The sequence below is a fragment of the Sinocyclocheilus grahami genome, unplaced genomic scaffold, assembly GCF_001515645.1.
Source record: "Sinocyclocheilus grahami isolate Dianchi unplaced genomic scaffold, SAMN03320097.WGS_v1.1 scaffold28.1, whole genome shotgun sequence".
Taxonomy (NCBI): domain Eukaryota; kingdom Metazoa; phylum Chordata; class Actinopteri; order Cypriniformes; family Cyprinidae; genus Sinocyclocheilus; species Sinocyclocheilus grahami.
Window position 1 is genome coordinate 2,066,879 of NW_015505207.1, and position 15,777 is coordinate 2,082,655.

The window sequence follows — 15,777 nt, forward strand, 5'->3', positions numbered from 1 at the left end:
GTGGACCAACATTCCACAGGCCACAATCAACAACCTGATCAACTCTAGGCGAAGGAGATGTGTTGCACTACGTGAGGCAAAAGCTAGTCACACCAGATACTGACTGGTTTTCAGACCGCCCGGACCCCTCAATACAGTAAAACTGCACATTTTAGAGTGGCCTTTTATTGTGCCCAGCCTAAGGCACACCTGTGCAATAATCATGCTGTCTAATCAGCATCTTGATATGCCACACCTGTGAGGTGGATGGATTATCTCGGCAAAGGAGAAGTGCTCACTAAGACAGATTTAGACAGATTTGTGAACAATATTTGAGAGAAATAGGCCTTTTGTGTACATAGAAAAAGTCTTAGATCTTTGAGTTCAGCTCATGAAAAATGGGGGCAAAAACAAAAGTGTTGCATTTATAATTTTGTTCAGTGTATATAAAAGTGTTTCCCCTGCCATTATATTAGGGGGTGGCCCGGCCCGCCCCCCCTTGAAGGTCAAGTTAATTTTATTTAATTATATTTTCTCTATAGCGCCAGATCACAACAGAAGTAATTTAAAGTTACCTTTCCTATAGAACAGGTCTATACCTTGTTCTTTTATTAAGCAAACTAAATAGGCTCATGTTATCTTATTTACACGACGGCATGCCATTTCGGTCTCTACGTTATGGTTGCGCTCTCTGTATCACGCACAGGCGTGCACACACACACATACACACTAGTATTTGTAAATACTAGTATTTGTAAATATTAAGCTGCAAAACGATTAATATTTAAATATGAATTCTGCGTGTCTCTGTGTCAATGAATGGCGCAGATGTACGGTTTTGTTTACCACTTGTACTGAAGCGCGCGTGACGCTTGCGGTGATTTTAGCATCTGCCATCCCACTAAATGAGGACATAAATACATGAACAACATCTCCAGAACTGCTCTGAGAGTCAGTTCATGAGCATTTGATCGTTTCATTTGAGTAAAACTATCCTCATATCCACACAGAAATGTAAAGGTATTCACGGCAACCTGTCAAAATAAAAGTTCGGTTTAACTTGTAGGCATTGGCAGAAATATACTACTATTGTTCAGTAGAATGTACGTAACAGGCTGCTACTACTACTAAAATTATTAAAACCTTATTTTTAAGGAATAATCATACAATATTCCTTCAATGTTTTAATTGTAATATTAAATGACCTTTATTTTCCAAAAAATAAAATGTGTTTAATTTTCATTACTTAAAAGATATATTAAATTAATGTTTTATGCCTTTAAAAATTTTTAAATACACAACACAGAATTTCTGAGCAAAAAAATCATAAGGCTATTATAAGAATAAATGAAACTTCTTTTTATGCTTTCAAATAATTAGACCTGCTAAGACAGAATTTGGTAACAATAAAACATAAGGTTGGAAAAAATAAAACATTTCATAGAACACTAAACGTAATATTTGTTAAACAATTTAATATAAATTTATTACAAGTTTAAGTTTCATGATTTTAATTAATTAGACATGCTTTTTGATTAATAAAATTTTATTTAACCATTAAAAAGGAGTCCAGAAAAAAATTACGTTTTTAATGTTTGTAAAATGGCACAGCTTAATATATATATATATATATATATATATATATATATATATATATATAGTATAGTATAGCATTTCAGTCTGGCGAGTAAACAAAAAAATGTACTAGACAATGGCGATTCAATTGCCAAGTTGTCCATAGAGGGTTGATTCAAAAGCAGCAATGTACTAGACAATGGCGATTCACTTGCCAAGTTGTCCATAGAGGGTTGATTCAAAAGCAGCACCAAGCATTCGCACCAAATTATCTCATTCCAAGTCTTCTGAAGCATTAGACAGGGAGATGCGTTGCTCCAGGTTTGACATCAATTATTGTGTCTTCAAATAAATCACAATGTACCAAGTTTGAACATGCAGACATTAGCTAAATTTGTGTTTCACAAGGAAAGAAAGCCATAAATGTTTGGAACGACATGATGGAGAGTAAATGATGAAAGAATATTCATTTTGGGGGGAAATACCCCTTTAAGATTGTAAATGTACTCTGTGCAAATTGTAAAATAGTGTGCAACAACAACAAAAACAAAACATACTACCGTTGGTTGTTTAACTCTGGGGAGGCTGGATTGTGCTTTAGCAAACACTGCTTGGGGGTAATTACATAAATAGATGCGAGTGACACCATTTTCAAGAGACAGGAAGGAAAAAAGGAGGATTTCTTACAGCATAAAATGCTGTCGCCTCATTTGGCTATAAGGGTCTCCTGTGATACACTTAACCAGCCTTGCTGTGCTTAACTCCAGGCTGGTAAACAAATAACTGCCTTGTCATATTGATGTGGGTACAATGCTGCTGTTTACCGTTGGCCTGCTGCCCTGGATTTGCCTGTGTTAGGCCAGGGTATCACTGAAGGAACTGGCACATCAAAGGTGGAGAGAGAAAACGAATGAGAGGGTGAGAGAAAAGAACAAAAGAAGGAAGGAGAAGGCGAGTTTAAAGGGAAAGAGAGATACAAAGAATGCTAATCACAGTGCTGCTTTATTATATCTGCCTCCACCTACACAGTGATACTGCTGAGACAGCATCCTGAGACGCTTAAAGACAGCAAAGAGCTCCCAAGCATTTACTTACAGAAAAAAAAACAAAAGAACAATCAAAGAGATGGGCATGAGCTACAGTTCCATATGCATCCCCAAATGTTCACATGCAATATTTAGAGGATGTAAGGAAAATTAGATTTGTAAATTTTCTGAAGAAAATGTAAGTGGTGCCTGCCCATGCAAAACTCACCACCATAACATGCCAGGATGTTGCTACGTGTGGTTGTAAAAGTGTTCTGACTCTTTTTTTAGCATGTTGCTTTGCAGTTGCTAAGGTGTTCTGAGTGGTTCCCAAGGTGTTGATATATGTTGCTAAGATGTTCTGTGTTGTTTTGCATGTTGCTACATAATAGATTGGATGTTTTGAGTGGTGCTAGGACTTTGCTAGAGTGATATGGCTGGTTGCTGGACCAAGTCAAAAGAGCCAACCTTCTAGTGTCTATGATATTCTGGTCTCTAGATATGGCTTAGTTCCCTCTTTTAAAGGGCACCTATTATGCCCTTTTTTACAAGACGTAATATTGGTCTTGGGTGTCTCCATCATGTGTCTGTGAAGTTTCAGCCCAAAACACCCAACAGATAATTTATTATAACAGCTGTTTTGGAGTGTATCGCTTTAAATGCAAATGAGCTGCATATTCCCGCCCTGTCTCCAGAAGAGGGTGTTGCGTATACGTCTCTCTGCATTGCATATCTACAGCAATAAACACCCGGTAGAAGCAACATAACAGAGCGAGAGAATCGGTGTTTAGCTGTACATATGGGAAGCCAAATGCACAGAAAGTGGGATGAAACAGCGCGATGTCAGCTGCGCTGACCTGACCTGTCATCGGATCAATGGACTGAGCTGCGCGACCGCGCTATCGAACGAATCTCACTCTATGAACAGCGAGAACTAATCTAAAAATACTTAATGTACGCACACAAATACGGTTAGAACACTAAGCACTATAACAACGTGACATCCACAAAGGAGTCTGGAGTGATACACGTATTTAGGTAGATTTTGAGGCACATTACCTTGAAAAATGAAAGTAATCCACAGCGTGCTCAGCAGCTCAGATGTTGGGAGAAAACGAAGACTTTTATGTTCAGTCTTACATCCAAACACAGAGCATCGGGATTGCTTGCGAGACACTGTTGACATTACAGCTGCTCGAGCGCGGAGAAAAAGGAGGACAGCGTACAACCGCTGAGGGTGGAAACTATCGCAATGCAGAGCTGTCAATCAAGCCATCCAATTTTAAGAATAATTGCAGCTCAAATGGTTCAGGATGAGTTTTGAAACTTTATCTCTACATATTATAAAAAGCAAAAATCTATCTAAATAAATGAACTGTACTCTATGCACTGCATTCACTTTAAAGCCTGTGGGAAAGAGTTTGCAGGTAACACTAACAGCATTCGCCACCGAATCTACACATTTTAAGCTCGAGAGCTTGGTTAAACACGGAGAGAGTGTCAAACACAAGAAATGCAGGGACAAGTGTGTGGCAAAATGTTCAGGATCATCAGGTTCAATTGTTAAGGACTTTAATCATCAGGATGCTCACATAGGGGTCTGCGATAATATCGTAATTGTTGTTTTAATGAAGTGCGATTTGACATTATCGAGTATATTGCAAAAACCAAACAAACACCTACAGAGAGTGTACGCATACATGACGTGATGAAGTCTAGTAGGTTAGACTAGTGCGTGTGCGCATTTAGAGTGCATTTTTTTCACTGCATGATTCAGTCTATTAAAATGCATCACACAATTCAAGATATGGGGGCTTTATATCATTTCATATAGTTAATATCACACGAAGAGTGCCGTTATTTCATCCAAAAATCAGCATGATTACAAATGTGATACTGATTTTATACAACAGGTCATACAAAAGTTAACATTAAGAGACTTACGTTTTAGACACCATATTTCCTGTTTTTGCTCTATTTCGACAACAAAAATAATTCCAAACAAAGCCACAGCACTGTTTTGCGTCTCTGAGCAACATGATGGCGTTTCGTACCTGAATGAATCGACCGTTTAAATGATTAGGTTCAATCACAGTGACTCACTTATTAACAGTGACTTGCTGCCACCTACTGGTGGTTTTAGTTTCACATTTAAAGTATCTTTTAATTTTTTTTTTTTATAATTTCAAAAATCAGTATTCAACATTTTATGTTTACAGTATTAATACATATGCATGTGTAACTGCAGGTTAAATGCATTCATGTCCTGCATTAAGCAGTGTGTAAATGCATCTAAATGGCACAAAATTCAAATTCAGAGATGATTTTGATTATATAATTTGCTTGATAACAGCCCCAAATGTTTTATTATTCTAATTGACTGATTAAATGTAAGAATTTTACTGAAATGATGATGCACACTTTAAGAAAAAAAAATGTCTTACTTGTAAAAATGACCATAAAAGGTAAAAATCTATTTAAACTTATTGGAAAAGATTAAATTCTATCACTGCTGTGAACTGACCACCACACAGAATATGAAGAATATCAAAGTCAGCTGTCCACGGTAGTCCTTAAGACTACCAGCACAATAACACAAGATCAGCACAATAACACGCTCAGCAAAATATTGTCTAATTATCGTTATCGATAAAATCCTGAAAAATATTGAGATATAATTTTTTTGTCAATATCGCACACCCCCAGCTGCCTGCCGTTCTGCGCAATTGGCAGAGATGGATGTAAAAATTAATACCGCATACACCATCCTAACCCTCGCCAAAGAGGAGCTCTCTCTATGTGTTTAAACAAACTCAGATTAACTTAGGTGGTTTACGAAATAAATCTGTCAAGTGTTCTTTCATTTTCTCTCTTTTCTCTCTTCTTCAGCCATCTGCATTTCCCACAGTAGTTAGCTCCCTGTCACTTGACAGCGGAAAGCAGTGACTGGGTGATTGACAGTTAATATTAACCAATCTAAAATCTGCATTAAAGTTAAGAATGTAAAGATGAAATCTGTTCATATATAATTTGTAGTTATATATGTAGTTAACGCTCATTAATTTTTGGTGGGTGCTCCTAAATTTTTGCTGGTGCTCCTAACTTTTTAAAGTTGGGAGCACCAGTGCTACCAAGTAAAAAAGTTCATTTTGAGCCCTGTATATATATACACACACACACACATATACAGTACATATAGACATAAATATAAATATATGTATGTAGACACACACACTACTCCTTTCACCTCTGTAAATAACAATGAATATCACTTCATATATCACTATGTGGTGGAACGTGGCGGAAGTCAAATGTGCAAAACCGAAAAGTAATTTAGTCATTATAGGCGAATTGACATCAAGCTCAGTAATTTACACAGTCAAGAACAAGCACCACCTTACACTCAAGTCTAAAGGAGGCACTATGCACTTTCAGTCAGAACTAATTGAGAGTATGCAAGATTCATCAGACTTTTTAATGAGACTTAGCATAGCGAGAGATTAAAAGCTAGTCTCCACTGGTGGTCTTCCATTCCACTGAGCATTCTAATTGGACGCAAAACATAACGTCCAAACAGCGTGTTGAACCATGTCTTGCCGGGAAGACTCTCTTGTCATATTTATCACTTATCCGGATAATAAGCATCAGAGCACTGAACTTTCACAGTGGATGAATGCAGAAGCACAAAATGACAATAAATACTGCAAAACAATCTAATTTCATTGCACTTAATTGATAAAGATGGCTAAATGATTTCTGCACCCTTCCTAGCTCACTACATGCTTTTAGCGAAACTTTAATACAAGGTTAGAGTTATAAGTTTTGCTATATAAGAACCTTTCACCTACTAAATTTATAAATTGAGTTTGCAGCAGAACATTTTAGTGAGCAATCACTTCACAACAATGTTTATTTTTTTCATGGCCAAGGGACATAAAATGTCCTGTGGAGTAAAAAGGATAAAAATTGCTACATGGCAGCACTCTGAGATGCAATCAAACAGATAACCTCCCTGTTTTGAACACAGAGATTTTAAATAAATGAAAGATGCACTTATTTTTACCGGCTTGATGGAGACCTTTCATGTCTGGAAATGGTTTTCAGATTTTTTTTCTGAGGTCATGGACATTAACAAACAACTCAACCTCCTCCTTTTATTAGAATTGTGCCATTCAGACATGGACGGCTCAAAATGGCATATGGGTCCAGTCCAGCATCTAAATTAGCTGGAATAAATATACCAACTGTCATCAATTTCAATAGCTGACCTATAGGGAGCATTATTCTGAGATATCAATATCCCAGCCTAAAGTCATTTGCAGTTTTACAAATGTTGTTTGCCACATTGTACAATATCACCCCAGTGAGATCTTGGGTAAAAGCTAAAACAGACTGTGCATCAACAACTGTCAGACTGTATAATGTACATTTTAGTTAAGACTTTGATCACAGCTTACAGCATTGACTGGGCATTTAAAGTTAACAGTCTGTGTCCATTTTGACATCTTAAATTTAAATGGTACCTTACAAACCAAAGTAAGACCTTGTGTAGAAAAATCTTTGCTTGAAAATATTAAGATGTTCTCCGACACATTTAATTTTGCCCTATGAGCAAAGAATGATCCCTAAAATTTGTCTCTGAAGACACAATCATGAAAAAAAAAACGTAAAGTGAGTTTACTTGGGTCTATCACTAGTGTTATTTACACATTTACAGAACTCTCTAATAATCAGCACGATAATCCTGAATCAATGCAACATGACACACATCTCTGTAATGATCTGGTCACGCCAATGCCTTGTCAATAATAGCATTCTGCTTGAGAGTCTAGAAAGTCAAATAAATCAATATGAAACAGTATATAAGGACTGTCCCTTGTTTAATGTTTTTGGATGGTGTGCTGGGCAAATTATAAAACACAGGCTTGAGGTCCACACTAGTTTCATTATTATCATCATCATTGCTCATTTTGCCAGATATTTGACAAACCTGAGGACACTGAATATACGCTTGAGCAAGTTTTTTTTTTTTAACTGCTGTCTTCTCTGATTTCTTTTACTACACTGCCACAAGGCAAATGTCTTAGTTCATGGTCTGTACTCTGTACACGCTTTTGCATACTCAGGGGAATATTCCTATTGTCTGCATGTCACGACCTAAAAGTCAAGAGTTAAAATGGAGACGAATGTAGCATCTCACTGCCTTGCATGATGGGAGGCTATGCTTGAAGGCTATGCTCAAAGTGTCCTTCCTGTGACCACTACTAAATTACCACCACTAAACTAACCATCATTTCTCCTGAGCACACATATGTGAAAGAACCTATGAGGGTGGGCAGGCTAACGCTCAGCTTCATAGAGCCCCTGGTGAGCCCTCAAGGCTGTGAAAATTCTCACTGAAGATTTTGTAAATCTAGCTGCAATGGGAAATTAATGAGTTAAATCCCAGGGGGTGCTCCGTCAAAAGTAACTCTGACAACAATGCAATAGTCAACAGGACTCAAAAGAGGCCGTCCAACCAGCTGTGAGCACTGGTAGTCATCTTAAACCGCAATTGCTTAAAGATAACTTAAAAGTTTTCAATTCACCATGTGTAATTGTAAATAGTGACGATGTGGGTAAGCTTGACTTACAAGCCTTATTAGAAGCTGGTTTCCTGAAAAAGTTAACGCTAGGAGTGTGAGGGGAGGCCATGAGGTGTTCACCATCTGTAATAAGATGGCCGTCACAGGTGCACGTTAGCCGAGATGTTGCAGGGCTAATTCATCACCCTCAGTTTCTCCTGGCAACAGCTACATATTTTACTCACTACTTATTTGTGCAAGATTCCCCTCTGGACATCTCTGACAGGTACCAAGATATACAGTATTCCAAATCGCCACCTCTATTATAGTTTTATCAGACTGTAGCTCATCGATCGGATAAGCTGCTGGCCTACAATGTTTTTTGTTTGTTTGTTTTTTGTTTGCTTTTTAAATAATAATTTCTGCTTGCAGGCCAAAAATGCACACACAGCACACGTATATTTTCTGATTCTAAAAATGAGTATATAACACTCGTGATAACACATTAACATATTTACTATATGATTGTCCTGAGGTGACTGTCAATTTATAAGATTGTCTCCTGAAAAAAAGGAGATTGATTGATTGTTGTCGTCTTATCATTTTCTGATTTTCTATAAAGCCATGTTGCATACTATAAAATTTAAAATTGCTATATAAATGTGATATATGAAAACAATTTATTATTGTTGTACTAGAAATACTTACATTTAGAATAATAAATCTTTAAGTCACATCATAATTTCATTTTTTATCTGAACAATTACTGGTGTGGTGACAGAAAGACTGTTATTTACTATATGATTGTCCTGAGGTGTCAATTTATAAGATTGTTTGTCTCCTGAAAAAAAAGAGATTGATTGATTGTTTGTCGTCTTATCATTTTCTGATTTTCTATAAAGCCATGTTGCATACTATAAAATTTAAAATTGCTATATAAATGTGATATATGAAAACAATTTATTATTGTTGTACTAGAAATACTTACATTTAGAATAATAAGGTGACTGTCAATTTATAAGATTGTCTCCTGAAAAAAAGAGATTGATTGATTGTTTGTCGTCTTATCATTTTCTGATTTTCTATAAAGCCATGTTGCATACTATAAAATTTAAAATTGCTATATAAATGTGATATATGAAAACAATTTATTATTGTTGTACTAGAAATACTTACATTTAGAATAATAAATCTTTAAGTCACATCATAATTTCATTTTTTATCTGAACAATTACTGGTGTGGTGACAGAAAGACTGTTTTTATTTTAGTCTTACCTAAACTGAATATTTGGCATTTCTATTAAGATAAGCTGTCATTAGGTGTTGTTTACTGATGATGTGATAGCATTTTTTCCCCTGCAACAAGTTGGGCACCTGCTGCTTTACTTGCATTCATGAAACGTGCCAATAATTTAACATCAACACCTCCCAAGGGTATAGCAAATATAGAGAGGCTGCCAAATCTCCGAATAGTTCAAACAATGCATATATATCTAGTTTGAATCAAAACAATATCCAGCTCTGATATATGTGGCCTTCAAAAACGGAGGAGAATTGTTTTGAGAATTATTTTGAAAGTATGACGTACATAGATTTAAGCTGAATACGTGCTCATTACTGACTGGTCTCACTACATATTTAACAATCATTTTCTGATTTTCTATAAAGCCATGTTGCATACTATAAAATTTAAAATTGCTATATAAATGTGATATATGAAAACAATTTATTATTGTTGTACTAGAAATACTTACATTTAGAATAATAAATCTTTAAGTCACATCATAATTTCATTTTTTATCTGAACAGGTCTCCATTACTGTTGTGGTGACAGAAAGACTGTTTTTATTTTAGTCTTACCTAAACTGAATATTTGGCATTTCTATTAAGATAAGCTGTCATTAGGTGTTGTTTACTGATGATGTGATAGCATTTTTTCCCCTGCAACAAGTTGGGCACCTGCTGCTTTACTTGCATTCATGAAACGTGACAATAATTTAACATCAACACCTCCCAAGGGTATAGCAAATATAGAGAGGCTGCCAAATCTCCGAATAGTTCAAACAATGCATATATATCTAGTTTGAATCAAAACAATATCCAGCTCTGATATATGTGGCCTTCAAAAACGGAGAATTGTTTTGAGAATTATTTTGAAAGTATGACGTACATAGATTTAAGCTGAATACGTGCTCATTACTGACTGGTCTCACTACATATTTAACAATTGGCGCAAAAAAAAAAGACAGATTTGCAGACTGATGGAAATAAAAACAGACTGTCAATGAAATCTGTCAAGACACAACACAAGTCTATACAAACCCTATCAGCTATTCTCGCCAAGATAAACAGCAGTTCCATGCCGCGAGTCCCTTGTTTGTCAGAGCTGAATGTGAAAATGACATGTGGGCGTATATTATCTCAAGACATTAAACATAGCATAGACTTCTTATGTACGGAACTTCCCACACCTTGTCGCCGTAGTCTGCGTTTCCTGAGGCCGAAGATTCGCACTTTGGAGAAGATGTCGACCAGGTTCCCATTGCAAAGCCCTTTATTCTTATTGGGGCTTTTTCTCCTTCTGTTGGTGGATGGTCGGTCTATATGCTGCTCCCGTGCCTGTCTCTTCTGGCGGATCAAACCGCTGGCAATCGCCGCTGCCATGTCTCAAAAACAGGGCTGTTGAACTCCTTACACACAAAGCACAGACAACAACAACAAACCGCCCGATCTGTCTCAATTATTGTCCCATTTTTGCGACTGTTTGTGTGCTCTGCCCTCTGAAATGCACGGACGACGATCAAAGATATCCACACATCACGACGGGCGAAATAAGACACTGAATTAGCATAATGAATACAAAGGCGAAGTGTTACTCAACTGTCCGTATTTCACATGTTGTCCGATTTTCATTTCGAAGATAAAAATTATTATCACATGAGTTGCCTGGCTCCTCCAAATACAGAATGTGAAAATATATTCACGGAGTCTCTCTGCTCCGTCACTTTCCTTCGTTTATCTCTGACCCGGTCCTGGTGAAATTCAGCACCCTGGGCAGCGACGTCCACTCCCGGAGTCTGAGCAAACAAAGCGTTTTTCGAGCTGTCAAGCGGAGAAACGCGACCACCTTCGTCTCCCAGGTGGAGCCCTGCGACTACACATATTCATGTGTCTCACATATTTACCAAGTTTAGCAGATATCCACGCCGGTTCCGTTCAAACGTCCACTCATCTTGAGAATAACCGACGGCGTAACGACGGTGAGTTGAGGTAAGTTCGAACGAAGGTGTTTATTGTTGATAAGGGATCTCCTCAGACGATCACTCCCCATTCAGTCTCATGTTCTAGGTCGCGTTTTTTCCTTATCTAAAGCAACATGTCTTCTGAGGGAGAAATGCAACACCGAGCGGCTCAGGTGAGGATGGCGTCTACCCGATGTGACAGGAACGAACAAATAAATAAACTCAAATAAAAAAGTATTTCCCGAAGTGGGAGTACACAAATGTGCAGCATACGTGCTAACGTTAGCCAGGAAAGAAAACGTATTCAAGAAATGCTCCTCTTCATCCTCCAGCTCGAGCTCCTTTAGCGTCTCCAGCCGTTTGGAGCGAGTGAAGCGCACGCGCTTCCCGCCTCAGCCTCCATAGATCAACGGCATCAACAAGTCTTAACGACCACGCGCTTCCCGCCTCAGCCTCATAGATCGTCAACAAGTCTAAACGACAAACTCCTCCTTTGCCATCGTTTCAAAGACGAGAAAAACCCACCCTTATGTCCGTACATATTTGTATTTTCTGTGCTGATAAGATTCAAACGTGCCGATGACAACATTTAGATATTTCAAAAAAATGATGTGTCTAATAGAATTGGTCTAATAGCCTAGTGTTTACAGAATCTGATTGGAAGGCGACAGATTTTTTATATATAATTATAAATATATTTAGATACCAATATTTATAATCATTCTGAATCCAAATAACAGAATTGAGAATACGTATTTTTCACTTATTTGTGTGTAGCTATTAACGATAATTAAGCACACTCTTTATGAGACGCGTGTTTATGCGAAACTCTAACAAATTAATTTCACACAACTCCACCGACACGCCCCACGAGTGCAAAATGAAGCAGGACTACATCACCCCTCTGAGGTGCTACTGAGACCCCCAGTGTTTTAGACAAACACACCTATGTAACGCATTGTATGGATGATTGCCTGTTTTTTGCTATAGGCCGACATTTATCTGTCGCCTGTTTCTTTAATCATATGGTAATTAGTGTTGCGATAAGGGCTGGGGTGCCAATTTAATATCATGCCCCAATAACACAGAGTAGTTTCTCATTTAGATTAATATCACCAGAGAAACACAATCACAGAGGAGGAATTAAAAAAAAAAGAAAAACTCAAGAGGGCCATCTGCTGTTTGTCGCTGCAATGAAATATTCAGTCTTTCACCCCCCTGCTGTTTTTCAACCCCTTCCACCTATAGACTGGCGATGTAACTCTCCTGTTTTTTGCTATAGGCCGACATTTATCTGTCGCCTGTTTCTTTAATCATATGGTAATTAGTGTTGCGATAAGGGCTGGGGTGCCAATTTAATATCATGCCCCAATAACACAGAGTAGTTTCTCATTTAGATTAATATCACCAGAGAAACACAATCACAGAGGAGGAATTTAAAAAAAAAAGAAAAACTCAAGAGGGCCATCTGCTGTTTGTCGCTGCAATGAAATATTCAGTCTTTCACCCCCCTGCTGTTTTTCAACCCCTTCCACCTATAGACTGGCGATGTAACTCTGGAGTGGTATTTCCAGACCAGACACTGCTTGAGCAGATTAAAGAGAAAATACTACAAAAATATATGGAACAAGCAATTACATTTAATAATGTACACACTGCATGCATAGACTTTCACAAAAGACATTTTGTATTAAAATGGAAGAAATTACCTTAGCATACCTGAATAAATCATATGAGCACTGATATACCAGACTGCTCAAATAATGAGAGGTTAAGCTGTCTGCATCATTGCCGGTGAAGCAGCCACTGCAGTTTGCGCAGCCGCCAGCAGCGGACACTGTCAGCTTAAATATGGCTCCATTTATTTACAATAGCACAGACAGATCACTAGCTTTCATGCATAAGCCATTACATCAAGACATCTGTACTTCATTCACATTCTATATTCAAACATGTAGCCTATGAATCAAAAGGACTTTTTGAATGTGCATTATAGTTATGTGAAACACTATATAGTCTGCAATAATGTTTGTTAATGCCTTATTAATTCAAGTTATGAACGCTGCAAGTAAATGCAAAATAATATTTACAAGCAGTAAAATATTACAGCTTAAACAGAGGTATTACAGTCTGACAACATGACTTTGTTTACAGAAAGAGAACAAGAGGTTAAGCAAAAAAAATAAAAATAAAAGTCAGTAATGAACGAGTCTGCTGTACAAATTACCAAAAGAAAAAGGACAGAAAGAACATGTCTGTGGAGTATTTTGAGTTCCTAACTGCTGAGTCTCAGTACTGAAATGAATACAAAATTGGATCTTTTCCCCTTCCCTTTCCAATTTTCATCTTCAGTGCATGGCAGGAAACTTTACGCTTCAGAAGCATTTACTCAAAATAAAAGGTAGCGTTCAGATGGCAAATGGACTACACAGTAAAAACCCATGACAAAGAGATAGACCAAATAGGGAACAGGCATTTCAATTCTGATTCAACTTGCATACACAAGTGATTACTATATTTCTTAAAACACACACACACACACAACTGCATTGTCATGAATATATGAGTGTGCACATACCTACATGCTTTCTCCTTCTGAACGTATGAGACTCCATAGCAAACCCATTGCAGCTTCAGCAAAGGTAACAGCGCATTTCCCTGCCTGGCTGTCAATGACACGGCCCCATTTATAGGGTCTATACTCACAGATAACATTATTAGTAAGATCTGCCCCAAACAATTGCTGTTCAGCCAGCTGAGGCGATCTCCTCTGAGGCTTCAGAGACGAATTCTTAAAAAAACAGTGTTCCACTTTGAACTCTTAATAATAATGATGAGCTGAGATGAACTGTTTTGCTCAAGTTTACCTATAGAGTTTAATGTGGAGGCACCCATGCGAAGAGCACAGCTCAAAGATCATAAGAGAACAGATGTGTAATTCTGTAGAAGCACTTTTGATGAAGAACTAATTAACTGCTACATAAATGTGAGCCAACTCCAGCCTCCCACGCTGTCCTCCACCTGGTCTTTTATGAACATTAGCTGACAAGATGAATGAAACATGGTCATTCTAGTAAATGCCATACGATACAATACATGGCAAAATCAAAGAGAATAGAGGCTAGCTTTTAAAAAAAAAAAAATATTTACTGCATACTGTTTCCACGTTTTTTTATCTGTGCATATTTGTCTATAAAATTGTAAGTGGTATACACTGCAAAATAAGCTCTAAAAATAAATAAATCTAATCTGGAAGTATTGCAAAGAATACATCAAACCTGATTCTCTCACTTTAAGTAAAATTCAAAAACTGATTTGCATAGCCTGTATGTACAAGCCAGTGTTATTCTGTGTTATGAAAAAAAGTGACAAGTCCCTAAATCAAGCTAAAAGTCAATGTGAGACGAGCACCTGTGTTAAATCAAATTGCAGATTAATGAGATGAGAACAAAGGGATCTAGCAAATCAATACAAGTCTGTTTGAGCTTGAGGGTTTTTCCATTAAGCCTGACATTTAAATATCAACAACAGATCTCATTACAGAGGTACCAATGTCAAATGTATCCTAATGTAGTAAAATGAGCAAGGATGCTTCCCTGCAAACAACCATACATATTATTCAAACTACAGCCATTTTATCATGGGCCAATATATATATATATATATATATATATATATATATATATATTGGCCCAAATTATAGTTTTAGCATTTCATAATTTATTAGCGTAATATTTGTCCTAATGTTGTTGTTTTTTCTTAAGTAAAAATAAATGTAAATGTTATTAGTATTTTCATAAGCAGATGCACAAATTGGGGTGGAGAAAAGCAGATCACTCTAATTTTACTCTAATTTTGGGTACAGAATACCATTCCTTCCAGTTAAAGGAACTGAAAATGATCATTTGCATCAAGGACGTTTCCTTATTGAGTATATATACAATGTATATGTAATGTATATATATATATATATATATATATATAATGTATTTTGTTCTACACAGACATAAAATCTAAATAATAATTTATTTATTTAATAAATATTGGTGCTCATATAGGGTTAGGGATTTTACAACAGCCCTGGCAATGACCCAGAAGATCCAAAGAGGTTTGCAGAGCCAAGCACCACACACATTTTACTCAGAAAATGTACAAATCTAGTAGTTTTATTACTGGCACATGGTACCAGCCTCAGTATGTGCGAGCACTGGGAATTCTGTCTTATGTGAAAACACTGACACCTTCGGATGTGTAAAGTGCCATTATGATTTCCTCAAGTAATTTTCAGAAAGAAGTGAGGAATTCTGAGAGTGGTAAAAGGTTTCATGACATTACCAAAATTGTGGGGGCATTTTGTACTGAAAATGTCATTGGGTTATAGACACCGCTGAC

General features: G+C 37.0%; 1 protein-coding gene across 2 annotated transcripts in view; it reads right to left on the reverse strand.

Moving 5' to 3' along the window:
- Window positions 1-15,777, reverse strand: part of LOC107569606 (fibroblast growth factor 14) — a 180,921-nt gene that overhangs the window by 78,082 nt on the left and 87,062 nt on the right. The window contains exon 1 of one of the 2 annotated variants that reach the window (XM_016255724.1): window positions 10,615-11,827. The exons of the other annotated variant lie outside the window; for it this stretch is intronic. Within the exon in view, the coding sequence (XP_016111210.1) occupies window positions 10,615-10,807 (193 nt within the window). The 5' untranslated portion in view covers window positions 10,808-11,827. Of the gene's footprint in view, window positions 1-10,614; window positions 11,828-15,777 lie in introns of those variants that run through there. 2 annotated transcript variants of the gene reach the window in all.